The sequence below is a fragment of the Oncorhynchus mykiss genome, chromosome 19 (assembly GCF_013265735.2).
Source record: "Oncorhynchus mykiss isolate Arlee chromosome 19, USDA_OmykA_1.1, whole genome shotgun sequence".
Lineage (NCBI taxonomy): Eukaryota > Metazoa > Chordata > Actinopteri > Salmoniformes > Salmonidae > Oncorhynchus > Oncorhynchus mykiss.
This window is the reverse complement of record NC_048583.1, coordinates 47,513,746-47,531,380: the sequence shown is the minus strand read 5'-3', so window position 1 is coordinate 47,531,380 and position 17,635 is coordinate 47,513,746. Positions and strand designations below refer to the sequence as shown.

The following is a 17,635-nucleotide window of genomic DNA, read 5'->3' as shown; positions in this document are numbered from 1 at the left end:
GTAACATACAGTATCTAGACACAGAAACATACGTAACATACAGTATCTAGACACAGAAACATACGTAGCATACAGTATCTAGACATAGAGATATACGTAACATACAGAATCTAGACACAGAGACATACGTAACATACAGTGTCTAGACACAAAGACATGTGAAACATACAGTGTCTAGACACAGAGACATACGTAACATACAGTATCTAGTCACAGAAATATACATAATATACAGTATCTAGACACAGAAAGATACGTAACTGTTACGACTTCCGCCGAAGTCGGCTCCTCTCTTTGTTCAGGTCGGTGTTCGGCGGTCGATGTCACCTTCTTTCTAGCCATCGCCACTCCATTTTTCGTTTATCCATTCGTTTTGTCTTGTTCCCTGCACACCTGGTTTTCATTCCCCAATCACAGTACATGTATTTATTCCTCTGTTCCCCCTCATGTCTTTGTGTGTGATTGTTTCGTGTTACGTGTTGACACGTGTTGACACGCTATTTCTGGTGTGTGTTTATTCCGTGTTTTATATTCACAAGGTATGTTTATTTGTTTGTACTTTATTGTTGTGACTGTTTGCGCGTTTTGCACTTTGGCATATTCGATGGAGGTTTCGATGCAGTGGCGTCCGTCTGTTGGTTTCTCCTGCCTAAATAAAGTGTGCGCCTGTTCACAACTCTCTGCTCTCCTGCACCTGACTCCACTCCCAGTACGCACACCATTGACTGTAACATACAATATTTAGACACAGAGATATTCGTAACATACAGTATCTAGACACAGAGACATATACATAACATACAGTATCTAGACACAGAGATTAATCTCAGCATACAGTATCCAGACACAGAGACATATACTGCACGTAACATACTGCACGTAACATACAGCATCTAGACACAGAGATTAATCTCAGCATACAGTATCCAGACACAGAGACATGCTGTATGTTCCAGATGTTGACAAAGTCAATAATTCACGTCAGTGTATGTTGGTTTAGTTGTGAAGCTGTCTTAGTTTATGAACCAAAAGTGAGCCAGGCCCTGAGTCTTTTAAAACACATGGCTAATGTCTGCTGGTTGCTGGCTGTACTAACTGGCCCAGGCTGTCATCCAAAATTCCAAGAGAGTGGCAGGAGCAGGGTGCTGTCAGAGGTCTGATTAATGACAACCTGCTTTGTTTTTCTTTTACCTTTTTGTTGCTTTATCTCTCACGATCACAGTGTTCTCCACGGTGACAGTGTTCATTTCGTGACCCATTGTACGTGATATTCCACCGCAGCTCGACAGGTTCTGCATGCCTCTGACATGTCACTCAGCGTAGACCCGGACCGCTGAACTTCCAGTCTCTTTGTCCGTCATCCCCAGACGCAGGATGCTGGCCACCCAGCTTTCAGATGCTGCGTTAGCCATCACTGGCTGAGTCATCCTAGACCAAGGTCTGGGAACTTGGGGCACACTCTAGTTTGGTTCAGTTTCAATCCTAAATTTACCAACCAGACCCATTCAGAACGCTGCATCATTGATCTTTATCGTACTAAGTTTCAAGCTCTTTGACATTACAACATCTAATCCTTGTGTTGTCAGCTTTATTACCCAACCTATTGCTGTATAAAGTTAGTATCACTCATCTTGATAGTCAGGGCATTCATGAAATTCAAGGCAATGAACAGGAAAGTCAAAATTGCAGTGTATGTGCACCTCTTCACCTTGGCCTACCTCTTCACCTTGGACTACCTCTTCACCTTGGCCTACCTCTTCACCTTGGCCTACCTCTTCACCTTGGACTACCTCTTCACCTTGGACTACCTCTTCACCTTGGACTACCTCTTCACCTTGGACTACCTCTTCACCTTGGCTTACCTCTTCACCTTGGACTACCTCTTCACCTTGGACTACCTCTTCACCTTTTACTACCTCTTCACCTTGGCCTACATCTTCACCTTGGCCTACATCTTCACCTTGGACTACCTCTTCACCTTGGCCTACATCTTCACCTTGGACTACCTCTTCACCTTGGCCTACATCTTCACCTTGGCCTACATCTTCACCTTAGACTACCTCTTCACCTTGGACTACCTCTTCACCTTGGACTACCTCTTCACCTTGGCCTACCCATGTTGAGTTACATGCAATATGCCTTTGATGTTGGGTATTTTTTACTTGAAAGCAAGCATCAATTCAATGGTAAAGACCATGTCTGTGATTGCATCCTAACATACCTACACAAAGTATACCTGTATGAAGACTTCCTAAACCTTTTATATGTTTGTGGGTTTTATTACACCATGATGGTTGTTTGTGGGAATCATAGGCCTAAGTTGTCATTGTACAAAAGAGGAACATTATGTTCAAGAACTTGTATGATGCCTTCATACTATTGTCTTTACTGTCAGAAAAAAAGGCAATGGAATCGATATTTGGGTCGCAGAGGTTTTTTCTGATGTTGAAGCTCATAACTAGTTCCCTTCTGATCGTGCTTCTTCAAACACCACTGTGATTCAAACACCACTGTGATGCACTTAATAATGTCTCATTTCTGTAGATACCGCAAATGTTGTTCACATGCAACTACATTTTCCTGCCCAAACCGACATTATCACCTAATAAGACTTTAAATCTGATGCCACACAGCTCGTTGGTAACACTTGGCATGTGGCAGCATTAAGCACAGTACAGTGCCTTGCGAAAGTATTCGGCCCCCTTGAACTTTGCGACCTTTTGCCACATTTCAGGCTTCAAACATAAAGATATAAAACTGTATTTTTTTGTGAAGAATCAACAACAAGTGGGACACAATCATGAAGTGGAACGACATTTATTGGATATTTCAAACTTTTTTAACAAATCAAAAACTGAAAAATTGGGCGTGCAAAATTATTCAGCCCCCTTAAGTTAATACTTTGTAGCGCCACCTTTTGCTGTGATTACAGCTGTAAGTCGCTTGGGGTATGTCTCTATCAGTTTTGCACATCGAGAGACTGACATTTTTTCCCATTCCTCCTTGCAAAACAGCTCGAGCTCAGTGAGGTTGGATGGAGAGCATTTGTGAACAGCAGTTTTTGGTTCTTTCCACAGATTCTCGATTGGATTCAGGTCTGGACTTTGACTTGGCCATTCTAACACCTGGATATGTTTATTTTTGAACCATTCCATTGTATATTTTGCTTTATGTTTTGGATCATTGTCTTGTTGGAAGACAAATCTCCGTCCCAGTCTCAGGTCTTTTGCAGACTCCATCAGGTTTTCTTCCAGAATGGTCCTGTATTTGGCTCCATCCATCTTCCCATCAATTTTAACCATCTTCCCTGTCCCTGCTGAAGAAAAGCAGGCCCAAACCATGATGCTGCCACCACCATGTTTGACAGTGGGGATGGTGTGTTCAGCTGTGTTGCTTTTACGCCAAACATAACGTTTTGCATTGTTGCCAAAAAGTTCAATTTTGGTTTCATCTGACCAGAGCACCTTCTTCCACATGTTTGGTGTGTCTCCCAGGTGGCTTGTGGCAAACTTTAACCAACACTTTTTATGGATATCTTTAAGAAATGGCTTTCTTCTTGCCACTCTTCCATAAAGGCCAGATTTGTGCAATATACGACTGATTGTTGTCCTATGGACAGAGTCTCCCACCTCAGCTGTAGATCTCTGCAGTTCATCCAGAGTGATCATGGGCCTCTCGGCTGCATCTCTGATCAGTCTTCTTCTTGTATGAGCTGAAAGTTTAGAGGGACGGCCAGGTCTTGGTAGATTTGCAGTGGTCTGATACTCCTTCCATTTCAATATTATCACTTGCACAGTGCTCCTTGGGATGTTTAAAGCTTGGGAAATCTTTTTGTATACAAATCCGGCTTTAAACTTCTTCACAACAGTATCTCGGACCTGCCTGGTGTGTTCCTTGTTCTTCATGATGCTCTCTGCGCTTTTAACGGACCTCTGAGACTATCACAGTGCAGGTGCATTTATACGGAGACTTGATTACACACAGGTGGATTGTATTTATCATCATTAGTCATTTAGGTCAACATTGGATCATTCAGAGATCCTCACTGAACTTCTGGAGAGAGTTTGCTGCACTGAAAGTAAAGGGGCTGAATAATTTTGCACGCCCAATTTTTCAGTTTTTGATTTGTTAAAAAAGGTTTGAAATATCCAATAAATGTCGTTCCACTTCATGATTGTGTCCCACTTGTTGTTGATTCTTCACAAAAAAATACAGTTTTATATCTTTATGTTTGAAGCCTGAAATGTGGCAAAAGGTCGCAAAGTTCCAGGGGGCCGAATACTTTCGCAAGGCACTGTATATACTGTACACTATATTTATAAAAGTATGTGGACACCCCCTCAAATTTGTGTATTTGGCTATTTCAGCCACACCAGTTGCTGACAGGTGTATAAAATCAAGCACACAGCCATGCGATCTCCACAGACAAACATTGGCAATAGAATGGCCTTACTGAAGAGCTCAGTGACTTACAACGTGGCACCGTCATAGGATGCCACCTTTCCAACAAGTCAGTTCGTCACATTTCTGCCCTGCTAGAGCTGACCCGGTCATCTGTAAATGCTGTTATTGTGAAGTGGAAACGTCTAGGAGCAACAATGGCTCAGCTGCGAAGTGGTAGGCCACACAAGCTCACCGAATGGGGCCACTGAGTGCTGAAGCGCGTAACACATAAAAAATAATCTGTCCTCGGTTGCACCACTCACTACCGAGTTCCAAACTCGAGAGCTCCTCTCACAGCACATTTATGACATTAAAAACTGCTGAAGCAATCACAAAAGTCTATATTTTTCCTCGGGAAACACACATATTCTTATGTGAAGATCCGCATTTTCCTTTTGGAAATGGTTGCTATATTTGCATACCCACGACTAAAACGGCACAGGAATGGCAAGCATAATTCTGGTTTGCAAAACTATTCTCTGCATGCACTCCTGACACTGTCCTATAAAGGGAACTATTTTAAATGTGTATGCAAAGATAATTTCATGCTGCTTTAGTCTTCTGTATGTAATAATCAGAGCTGAGGCTCAGCAATTCAAAGTGATCCTGTGGTTTTTGCTTATTGCTGCGTTGCCTCTGCTTCTGCCTCGCTCTGTTGACCAAAACAGCCTCAGAATCCCCTAGAGAGCCAGTCCAGAGCAACTGTGAAATGATACGTTTTCATTTAAAAAGACAAATGTCATCATCATGTCTCTATCCCTTTGCTTTCAGAGCGCCTCCTTGATGTGGTTAGCTGGCAGAGCAAGTCAGAACATGGGAGGGAGACATTTATCATCCTCTCTCTGGACTCTCTGCCACTGCCTGTTTGGAAATCATGTGGACAGGAAGACAGCACAGACAGACAGTGGAAGAGAAGTCAATGATGGTTGCATTGCAGGGATTACATCATTAAGGAACCATGGCTTTTGTGTTGTACTTTTTCACTAGGAGGTTTCGGAGTGATAATAATACCTCATGCAAACTTTCTTATTTTCACAAACAGCTATGTTTTTGTAAAGTCTCAACTTCTGTACATGATGTGCCGCATGTCTGCCACACAGACAATAAGATGTATGGGCATCTAGACACTGCCTCAAGAGACAGGAAAATCAACCTTTGAGTTGAATCTCTGCCAACAATCACATATCCTGTCACCTCAGCTCAAATTTTAATTGTAGTTTGCTACTAGTTTCCATGACAATGTCCATGATAATTAATTTGAAGTCGAAGACATCAAAACGTTGACATGGCGCTTCTTTTTAGAGTCAAACAGTTGCCAAGTTGCCACTTTCTCCACAGAAGGTTTCTCATGTATCATCCTCAGGAGCTGTCTCTGTCTTTTTTTTGTCATTCGTCCTGAGATGCTCTCCGTCTTGTTGAATGGGAGTCACACAAAGGTACTGTACACTGCGTGAGAGTCTTTTGGCCTGCCCAGGGTAGTTTCCCCCTTCAAAACATTGTGATAATTTAGAAGTCCTAAATCATACCCAGGCGAGTGTCAAGTACAGACATTGAGCTCTTGTCTGTACAAATAAAGTTCAATCTATCCTATACACACACACAAGACAGTGATGAATTATACTATTCACAGAATAGAGTGCCATTGCTTGGATTAAGCACTTGGCCTAATTTTAGACCCATTAGTATCAAAGATTTTGAGTCTTCCCCATATTCACTATTGTCTTTAAAGCTTGTCGCACTAGAGTCTTTACAACATTGAGTATTAGAAAATTATACACTCAAGCTCTTCAAGTTCAAAGAGAGGGGACTTTTTGGTGCATTTATTATATATTTTTATGTTCGGATATGCCGAGTGACTGGGGGCTTCGCATTGAAGGAAGGAACTAACCCTTATTAAGAAGAGCTCAGAGACGCCTCCCACTGGGCACAGACGTCAATTCAATGTCTATTCCACGTTGGTTCAACATAATTTCATTTGAAATGACGAGGAAACAACATTGATTCAACCAGTGTGTGCCCAGTGGGCTGAGTTTTTCCAGATACTCAGTCAAAGGCCTGTAGATGGGGAATGATCAATCCTCGGCTATATTAATGGGTAAGTAGATAATGCATCATTTTTGGATTTGAGAGTTTGAGTTTGTAAGATTCTTAGATTTTTTAACAAGTAAACTACACTTAGTGTACAAAACATTAGGAGCACCTGCTCTTTCAATGATATAAACTGACCAGGTGAATTCAGGTGAAAGCTATGATCCCTTATTGATGTCACTTGTTAAATACACTTCAATTAGTGTAGATGAAGGGGAGGAGACGGGTTAAAGAATTATTTTTAAGCCATGAGACAATTGAGACATGGATTGTGGATGTGTGCCATTCAGAGGGTGAATGGGCAAGACAAAATATTTAAGTGCCTTTGAACAGAGTATGGTAGTACATGCCAGGCGCACCAGCTTGAGTGTGTCAGGAACTGCAAAACTGCTGAGTTTTTCACGCTCAAACAGTTTCCAGTGTGTATGAAGAATGGTCCATCACCCAAAGGACATCCAGATAACTTTACACAACTGTTGGAAGCATTGGAGTCAACATGGCTCAGCATCCCTGTGGAATGCTTTGACACCTTGTAGAGTCCATGCCCCGATGAATTGAGGCTGTTCTGAGGGCAAAAGTGGGGTGGGGGGTTCCTAATGTTTTGTACACTCAGTGTATGTTTTCATACAATAGCGAAAAGAGGTTTCAGAAGCCTGTGGAGATTATTAGAACTAAGATAAACCATGGTCTGATTTTAATCTTAAGGGCAAGATGGAATCCCTCTCAATGAAATCAAAGGAATAATGGTAACACTCACTTTGAATTTGCTGTAACCCTGTTACAGTAAAAGGCAAACACCTAAACAGAAGTCTTACATTGAAGCAGCAGAAGTTGGTAGATGTGCTCACTGGCATTGAAAAGCAGCTGACTGTCACTTACAATGTCCACATAACATTAAGATAATTTTCAAGAGAGAATTATAGTTTTTATGGAACTTGTTCAACACTTTGAAGAATACACAAATGAAATATCAACATTAGATGTACTTGATTATGTCAATGTTTTATCTCTTTCTATCTTTCTCAATTGTTAATTGTACTTGATTAGACAAACATGGGAATGCTCATGTCAGCAACACACTCAGTCATTGATTGGTTGATTACTGTAACTGAGAACTGTGTCAACTGAAGCAGGAGACCGCTGGTCATGTGGCTTAATGGTGATCCTTGTCTATATCTGGACTGTAGTCTGCTTCACACACGATGACCCTGTAAAAATATTTCCTGTCTGAAGTCATTTGCTTCAACTAAGCTCTGACACCCATATTTTGATGACCCATTTATAAATGAAATTATACTCATTTAATTAAAACAGTCTGGTTTTCAAGACTGGTTTTCCTCGCTTTTTCACTTGGTGGCAACTTAGTTTAAGTTTTTGAATGTTTAAAACACAAGAAAAAAAATCAACTTGCATTATTTGTAAAGAAATTAAGTTAAATTAAATTGCTGCAACGATTATATATTCTCTGGCATAGCTTGCAGAGGCAACTGCATATCTTATGGAACCGCTACTGGCCCCATGTTGATTGAATTTGATAGCAGGAATAACTTTTATAAAATACAATTATCTCTTTGATATATTTTAATTACATCTAACTAAGTACGTTCTTTACTCATTTTTTATGAATATTACAGAGTGCTACACCAATATTGTTTTGTACAAACCAAATGGAGTAATAGCCTAACTGACAGATTAGGATGTCCAAATCATCAAAGTGTCCATCATCAGTTCCAAACCTAGAAATATACAGGTAATTACCTAAATAAAGGAAACACCAACATAAAGTGCCAAAAGGATGTTGGGCCACCACGTGCCAGAACAGCTTCAATGAACCTTGGCATAGATTCTAAGTGTCTGGATCTCTATTGTAGGGATGTGACACCATTCTTCCACAAAAAAAAATCCATAATTTGGTCATTTGTTGATGGTGGTGGAAAACTTTGTCTCAGGCGCTGCTCTGGAATCTCCCATAAGTGAGATTCAACTGGGTTGAGATCTGGGGACTGAGACGGCCATGGCATAGGATTTACATCATTTTCATGCTCATCAAACCATTCAGTGACCACTAATGACCTGTGGATGTGGGCACTGTCATCATTGGGGCATAGCCAAGGTAGCCAAAATAATGGGCAAAATAACAGCCTGCCCAACATTTTAATACTTGACCCTAAGCATGATGAAATGTTGGTTGCATAATTAACTGAAGAACCACATCTATGTGAAAGCACCTGCTTTCTATATACTTTGTATCCTTCATTAGTCAAGTGTTCCCATGTTTTTGTTGCCGTTACTGCTATGTGGCTAACATCAATCTTATGATCAACTACAGGGCTCAAAGTAATGTGTATGCATATTGTTTTGCCAAATTTACCATATACAGTGTCTTCAGAAAGTATTCGCACCTCTTGACATTTTCCACATTTGTTGTGTTACAAAGCGGGATTAAAATGTATTTAATTGTTATTTTTCGTCAACGATCTACACAAAATACTCTGTAATGTCAAAGTGGAAGAAAAAACATGTTTGTATTATTATTAATGGTAAACAACTGATTGTAGAATATTTGCCCATTATTCTTCAAAAAATGTGTAAAGCTCTGTCAAGTTGGTTGTAGGTCATTAATAGACAGCCATTTTCAAGTCTTGCCATAGATTTTCAAGCCGATTTATGTTGAAATTGTCACTATACCACTCAAGAACATTCAATGTCATCTTGGTATGTTACTCCAGTGGCCTTGTGTTTTAGGTTATTGTCCTGCTGAAAGGTGAATTTGTCTCCTAGTGTCTGTTGGAAAGCAAACTGAACCAGGTTTTCCTCTAGGATTTTGCTTGTGCTTAGCTCTATTCCATTTCTTTTTATCCTAAAAAAACGTCCTAGTCCTTGCCAACGACAAGCATACCCATAACATGATGCAGCCACCACCATTCTTGAAAATTTGAAGAATGATATTCAGTTATGTGTTGTGTTGGATTTTCCCCAAACTTAATGCTTTGTTTTCAGGACAAAATATTAATCTCTTTTCCACATTTTTTGCATTATTATTTTAATGCCTTATTGCAAACAGGATGCATGTTTTGGAATATTTGCATTATGCACAGGCTTCCTTCTTTTCCCTCTGTAATTTATGTTAATATTGTGGCTTAACTACAATGTTGTTGATCCATCCTCAGTTCTCATATCACAACCATTAAACTCTGTAACTGTTTTAAAGTCACCATTGGCCTCATGGTGAAATCCCTGAGCGGTTTCCTTCCTCTCCGGAAACAGAGTTAGGAAGAATGCCTGTTACTTCCCCATGCTCAAAGGGATATTCAATGTCTGCTTTTTTCACCCATCTACCAATGGTGCCCTTTTTTGCGAACCATAGAAAAACCTCCCTGGTCTTTGTGGTTGACTCTGTGCTTGAAATTCACTGCTCAACTTATGGACCTAACAAATAATTGTATGTGTGGGGTACAGAAATCATGTTAAACACTATTATTGCACACAAAGTGTCCATACAACTTATTATGACTTGTTAAGTACATTTTTACTCCTGAACTTATTTAGACTTGCCATAAAAAATGGTTAAATACTTATTGGCTCAAGACATTTCAGCGTTTCATTTTTAATAAATGTATAAACATTCTAAAAACATTATTCCACTTTAACATTTTGGGGTATTGTGTGTAAATCAGTGAAACACAATCTAAATGTTATTCATTTTAAATGTAGGCTGTAACACAACACAATTTGGAAAAAGTCAAGGGGTGTGAATATTTTCTGAAGCACAGGAGGCTGCTTAGGGGAGAACAGCTCATAATAATGTCTGGAATGGTGCAAATTGGATGGCATCAAACACCTGGAAACCATGTACTTGTTACCATTCCACTCCAGTCATTAACACTAGCCTGTTCTCCCCAATTAAGATGCCACCAACCTCCTGTGGTCTGAAGGCACTGTATACGATTTTCCAATAATATAGTCTATCCCATTTTGATTGTCGGTCGATGTACAGTATGCATTGTCTACTTAAATCACAACCCTTTAAATTTTAGATAAACTTTAGCATTTATCTCTAAATATAACTAATCATTGTTCGATTTCGAGGTGGATGAAAAATACAGGCTGTGAATTGGAATGCACAGTTTATGGAATGTAGCTTACAGTGTTAGTCGGCTGGAGTGAGACACATGCACTGACTTTTGGATGGGGGCTTGGGCCTGAAATGATCAATAATTTTGTGGACGTTATCAATATGTTGATTGTTAGTTTGAGAGAATGCAAATCCTTCAGAGACATCCGTTCAAGTTGTGTGGACATGGTATGTAAAATAGGTCTATGTCTAATGGTCAGATAACTCAAATGAATCAGTCTGTGAAGGAACTGATGAACCAAATGTCTACATGTTCGCACATTTCAGGCTATAATGACATAAAATCTTTCATTATTTCAAAATCCACAACATTCAAAACCAACAACACCATGCATATTCGGGGATTTTCAGCAGAGTATATCTTATGGAAATTGAATACTGAACACACCATGCAACAAACATAACAATAAACAAGTATTGCCCAAATCAAAAGCTATAGAATGTCACTGATATTCCACAATTTGCAAAGTATGCTCCAAATATATGTAGGTAATGTAACTTACTGCATTCAGAGCCTTCAGTGATGGTATGCAGTGTATAAATTGTCACACCAACCCGTGTGTGTGTGTGTGTGTGTGTGTGTGTGTGTGTGTGTGTGTGTGTGTGTGTGTGTGTGTGTGTGTGTGTGTGGTGTGTGTGTGTTATCCCAAACGCAGCCTCTATTGCAAAATAACATGCTCATGCTCTTGATTGGTTATTTAATTTGCCTTATGGCAAGTAGCCAGAAGAAGGAGCTAAGATACCATCACTGGAGGCGCCAAAAGCAGTAAGCTCCATTAACGCAGAAGCACGGTAGCGCCCATGAGGGCAAAGAGATTAGCACCTACACGTTGTCCCAGCATGATACGCAGTGATTTCCCTCATACATACCGATAACTTCACATATCAATTTTGGCCATCTTGCTGATATAGAAATCTAATTTCTTCCTCTAACAGCTTCCTAATGATCTACAACACCCAGTGCATTCTATATCTGCGCTTTAAATCGCTAAGCAAACACATTTGACTTAGAAAGATGGTATGCAGTACTTGTTTAGCATTTTTATAATGACAGGAACAGTTATATTTTACAATGCCTTTATTTAGAATATTTACAATGGATTTATAAAAATATATAATTAAAGCTTTTGCAATTATCTATTTTACATGTACACTGTATCACTTTGTTCACATCGTTGAGTTGGTCTGTAGAAACCAGATTTGTAACCAATTAAGAAAACAATTTACTGCGTGTACAGGATACAGTTCCATTGTCAACTATAGCAAACTTGTTTAATGAAACATCAATGACAGACATGATTGCATTTAAATCCTGCAGTCTTTTACAGAAATATACATGAAGTAGTTCAATGAAAAGACTACATAACCACCAAACACTAATTCTGCTGCATGAGGACAGGAGACTCCAATTCAGTTCAACATCCTCATAAGTTTACATTCATATGGCCACAGACCGACTGTAGTCTATCTATATTTGGCTACATTTGTATGCACATGTGTTAGGCTATAAGGGCCCATTCAATAGTTAACACTTTGGCAAACAAATCATAAATAGTGCTTGCACTTACTGTTTGTATTCTTGAAATGCCCTCAAATAGATAAGGGTCTGCAGCTCCTTACATAGTCCTACTGTGAGTTTTGAGTGCTCGGTTTGCTGCACGAGCTCCCTGGCATTACGAGGATGAGGTAGGGAGATTGAGTCCGTGTACACTGCTCAACGCCTCTTGCTGCAGTTGCTTGTTTAGGGGACTGGGGGGCTTTCTGTCTCCTGCAGAACACAAACAGGAGACGTTTGTATAGCACACAAGCCATTACTCTTTATTTCAGCAAAACTAAAAATGCCAATATTGATTAAAAACCAAAATGATTTTATCTTAGGCCTATACAGACCTGAATGACCTGAAAGTTAGACTAAGACATGCAACATTTAAATACAAAATAGGTTACTAACAATCACAATAGTCAACGTTACACTATAAGGCTATTCATTTGATACCATATTTAAAGTATTCCAAATTATTTTACGCAATGTTCTTTTTCTAAACTTCACATGACATTTAAATTGTACACTATGAATGAATTTACTGACAACATGGATCACATGCTGCAATATAACTTCCACATTTGTCTTCTTGGGTTCACACCTCGATTCATAATCGAATTTATTCATGCATTATTTTTGTCAAGACCATATCATCTGTAACTATTTTTTTAGAACACTAAATGTTTTTAATTGTATCATATATTTAATTTGAAATTAAAATATACAGCAGCTATCAAAGGGATAAGAACATGTTTTAATCGAAGCATAAGTAGAATAATACATGTATAAGGGCCGAGATCACTTAGTTCAAGCACCTATTTAGGCCTATCTCAGCCTAAAATAATTCTAATTTAGCTGTCATAGAGTTATAAACACTATAGGTCCGCACCATTAGGCCTACATCAATATTTTAGGCTGCTACAATTTCGAGACCCTTTGCTAATGTAGGCTTAGATTTATTTTGCACTAATGCCCTATATATTTTAGTCCCCCATTATGACATATAAATATAATTATTGTGGGACTTGACAGCGACATAATTTAATATTTAATGTCCACAATTAGACAGCCGGTGTTAGATTAATGGTTGCGCGCGCGTGTGTGTGTTTGAATAGGCTTTAAAAAGAAAATAGAAAATTATAGAAAATGCACATTGTGTTATTTTACGGCTTGTTATTGAACTTACAATAACGATGTTTTTTGCCATAGATGAAGGAAACTTGGAGGGAAACGAGTCAGCTAGCTGCCAGTGAATTATGCTAAATTGTGCTAAAATACCGCAGTTGTGATCAGAATGGAACACTATCAAACAGGATCTGGCCTACCTTCTCGCGATGGATGTTTGAACGGCATTGAAGAGTGGATGTCTCCAGCGTGCATCGTCATGCCGCTGCTTGGGTGGGACAAACTCGAGTTCTGGGACTGCCAAGGGTGCCCAGGGGTCACATAGCTACCTGGCGCGCTATAAACGCCGTACTGGTTTGAAGGTGAGTAGGCACAAGCAGGGACATAACTGGATAATGTTGACGAGGGCTGCAAGAAAATACGCACAAACACAAAGAAAGTATGTCAGATTTACGTTTCCCAGAGCGAAACATTTGCACATCTATGATATAAGTGTGTATACAGTATATATCAATTCACCCTATGTCATATTAATCTTCCTTGAATAGTGCTGGAGCAAACGTTGAACATTTTGACGAACATTAAAACAACTTCCGAATACCAAGCCTATATTAAACAGATTAATGCCTTTCAATACACATTATATTATGTTACACTTCGAACCCAGTCTCTCTGCAGATAAAGGACACAGCTATAGTCTTATGCATTTATATGAGTTCTTGTTTTTACCTGTGCATATTTTATGTCTGCATCAATGGCTGATTTGTCAATTCCGTTGACCGCATGAGCCGAGGGAAACGTCGCTCTGTTGATACTACTCCAGTCTTCCATTTTCTGTGGATATCCCTCTGCTCCAGCAATTGCTGATTCGAAAACAAAAAATTGCACTTTACATGTCAGATCATTAGGGGGAAACTGTCAAAATGCCTCTGATCTATTGATATTCATAACTAACTATCAAATGATCCTATATGAAGAAAGCAGCCGTTGCAACTGTAAAATATTAAATGATACCTAAATTATATGTTATACTTAATATTAATATTGCACGTTATGTCGGCTATATTTCTTAAAATGCTATCAAAACAATACGTTTTGAGTAGAGGAATAGTGTGCGTAATTGTGCGTTTCCAAGCAAGGCCTATTGTTTTCGTTTCTGAATCAAGAACTTTATAAGCTGTTTGTCAGGAATCTATTGGAGGAAATGTGGACAAGGCTATCACATGTTTATAGCAATTTAAAATGTTCAATGCCACATCAAATGATCGATTATTATATCGCATCATTGTACAAGCATGCATAATAATTATGCTCTTTCGAATATGGCTACATGCTATAGGCCTACTTGCTACCTTAATTTGTTTCCTTGATGGCAGCGCTGCAGCCACGGCCGACAATACATCTGGGCCCTACAGGCAACATATCACTAAGAACATGACGAGTAGGAACTTATAGTGAGTGACCTTAGGTCCTACGGGGAACGAGGAGGCTTTAACGGGTAGCCTAAGCAAGGTGCTTGCCTAGGCGCCAGTGAGTAGGCCTGCAGAGTAAGTCGTTTTCCTTGTGAGGCACAAAACCAAGGCCTACAAAGATTTATAGGGCAAATTTCCTCCCTGATGATAACACGTCAAACCATGATTTATAAATCATACATCATGGACAAATTAGTCATAAACTGAAAAGCACGTCCAATAGCTCAAGCCAGTCACCCCAAATGCACTTTGACAATTATTGGGAAATGGGTTAGAACTGTGTGTATGTATGGTGCCATATAAATCAACAAGCAATCATTTGTCTAGAAAATAGATTCAATATTACGCACCTTGATGATCCATGAAGGCCCTGATACCCAGAATGTTGGTGACAGTGTGCGCCGATGGCCAGGCCCTTGATATGTTTACATGCCCGGCCGTCACGGGTACTCCGGGACCGCTGCCCATTTTGCCATTGGGTGACATAGCATTGGGATATGAATAAGGGTATATGTGGTTGTAAGAGAGGCCGGCCTGTGTGGGGGCTTGCTTGCTACTCTCATACTGGTTTGGCTGGGAAAGATTTCCAATCTTGTTGCGTAAAATCCGGCTAATGGAGCTGACTGAGGGCACGTTGTATTTGTCACAAACTCCGTCTGCTAGTAGTCTGTCCCGGATCTCCCAGGCAAATATCCCCGGGTCACCTTGTTTGTAATCCCTTATGTTCTTCACTACATTCGGTGTGGTAACCCGTGGTTTGCTCCCCCCGATGGCACCGGGTAAAATGGAACCTGTTTCGCTGTACCGAGCTAATATCTTGCTCACACAGCCGTGAGAGACGCGAAGTTGCCTACTAATATCACAGGGTCTGATTCCGAGCTGGGCCAACTCCACTATCCGTAGTCGTATGGCGTTAGGCAGAGGTCGTCCATTGACGAATACACCACCCAACTGATTCACCTCGCCATAGGTTTGCTCTAACGGGAATAAAGATGTATTAACATATTCAGTCATGAAAGCAGACATAACTCCAGACTCGCACAGTAAATTTAACCATGCAAAATGGCGAGCTATTGTACGTTTTTGTTATTACTAATCACATCAGGAGGCGACATTTAACTTACCTTTGGATCTTAGTGCCACTTTTGCCACTTTTGAAGTTTTATGTCAATTCATTTCAATATTCTGTACATACATTTTTAATAAATAAACCATTGAATATGAACTTAATTATGGATATGCCGCATTAGCATATCGTGGAAAAAAAGACTTGTCTGTCGTGTAAACTATCCTTCCATTCGTTCTGTAAAGGGATATGTCCACTTTATCTACAACCCGAAATCAACTGTATAGTTATTTCTGGCGTTATACAGGCGTGTAAAGCATGGTTATGCTTCCATAAGCTTTCTTTCACTGAAGCATGCCGATGTTAACGCAAGCTTACCCATTTGCCTGTGGTTCGAGATGCTTTGAAATAGTTGCCCCTCAATGGTTGAATGCGGTGGTTCTCCCTTCTGCACGAAGGAAGCAAAACGTTGAAGAAAAAATGTGGACTTCTTAAAAGACTCCTTCCAATTGTTCTTCTCCCTCTTCTATCACAGTGCTTAGAGAGAAAATGCTTTGTACGACGGCACTGAAGTGATCCTCATCTGATAAAGGCAAAATTGAGTTATCCCAGAGGCTGAAGTTTGTTGGGATTAATTTGACGCGTCCCTCGACGTCAATTTTACCACGCTGGAGTTCTGGTTTTGTTTCATTGGCCGTCCTGACCGTGGATAGGCTGTTGAACACATGCACCATCCGGTTTGCGCAATTCAACCTCTCTCTGTATTTTACATAGGGACTAAGTGACTGAGGGGAAACATTTTATTGAACACGATGCATTGGTAAATAGAAAATACATTGTAAACCATTGAAGAGATTCTTTCGAATGAGGTGAGTTGTGCTTTGGATGGACACTTCCAAATGGGCACTTCTCCACTAATGTAGACTGTGTTTACAATATTTTGTGAGTGACATTTTGGCAATAGAGCCTGCAGTGTAGCCTATACATTTTGATCAAAGACCTATTAGAATCTTATCTTATCTTATCTTATCCACCAATTTGTATCATTAAAACATAATATTTCAGATTTGTTTCATTCCATCCACTTTGATACATTTTCACAAAATCCATTTTCATATAAATTCCATGAACATTTGCCAACTCCATTTTTATTTCAATCAATGTATTTATATTGCAATGCCTACTATTATTATGCTATTGAAATTAAGTCGGCACAATTGCTAATATATTTTCCAGTTGCGTTTTTTGGTCCATTGCGGAACCAACTGACCGCCGGTGCGTCCCTTCTGGGAGCTCGCTCGCGCCATAAGAGGCCGGAACTAGCAAACCATGGGAATCGCATAATAGTGTCACATGAAGTTTCGATTACAACCCAGACCAAGGGACTCACTAACCGGTAAGGCCTTTTACACCTCCATCCTTAGCATCAAACATGCTATAGGGCTCATGTAATCGATACCTTTGTGGGTTGCAATGCTCCTAGACTATAGGATATTGACTGAATTCCCGAGGCTAGCATTATCACAGCATGTTCTCTGTGTTTCCTGTGGAAATTAAGAAGGTATAGTTTATAAACTCGCAAAATGTCACTAGTAAAAGTTAACAGTCGAACCAACGGTAACAAGGTGCAGTGTCACTATCCCCTCTCTCTTGGCCACTTCACTACAGGTCTTGTAGGGATCAAGACACATGGAATACATCAGGTTGGGTCACCACAGCAACCTTGGAGGGAGGCGAAGAATGAGGAGAGGGCGATCGTTCAT

General features: G+C 39.9%; 1 protein-coding gene across 2 annotated transcripts; it reads right to left on the bottom strand.

The window, feature by feature from the left end:
* Positions 1-11,726: 11,726 nt before the first annotated feature.
* On the bottom strand, positions 11,727-16,557 carry LOC110498032 (paired box protein Pax-1). Of its 2 annotated transcripts, none has more exons than XM_036954954.1 (5): positions 16,251-16,557; positions 15,157-15,783; positions 14,064-14,197; positions 13,535-13,742; positions 11,727-12,427 (listed from the first exon to the last, which is right to left on the bottom strand). In XM_036954954.1, exons 1-5 carry the CDS (start codon positions 16,252-16,254, stop codon positions 12,408-12,410), a joined length of 993 nt encoding a protein of 330 aa, XP_036810849.1. In that variant the 5' UTR covers positions 16,255-16,557; the 3' UTR covers positions 11,727-12,407. The 2 variants fall into 2 exon arrangements, with proteins under 2 accessions (XP_036810849.1, XP_021430251.2); XM_021574576.2 differs by having other exon boundaries at positions 11,727-12,434; positions 16,251-16,552.
* Positions 16,558-17,635: the final 1,078 nt, after the last annotated feature.

Bases quoted from the DNA above. Each gene is read 5' to 3' on its own strand.
- LOC110498032 (XM_021574576.2), bottom strand. The intron at 14,198-15,156 runs GTGCGTAATATT...TTTTCGAATCAG, and splicing joins GGCCTTCATGGATCATCAAG to CAATTGCTGGAGCAGAGGGA. The intron at 12,435-13,534 runs GTAGGCCAGATC...TGTGTTCTGCAG, and splicing joins CAAACATCCATCGCGAGAAG to GAGACAGAAAGCCCCCCAGT.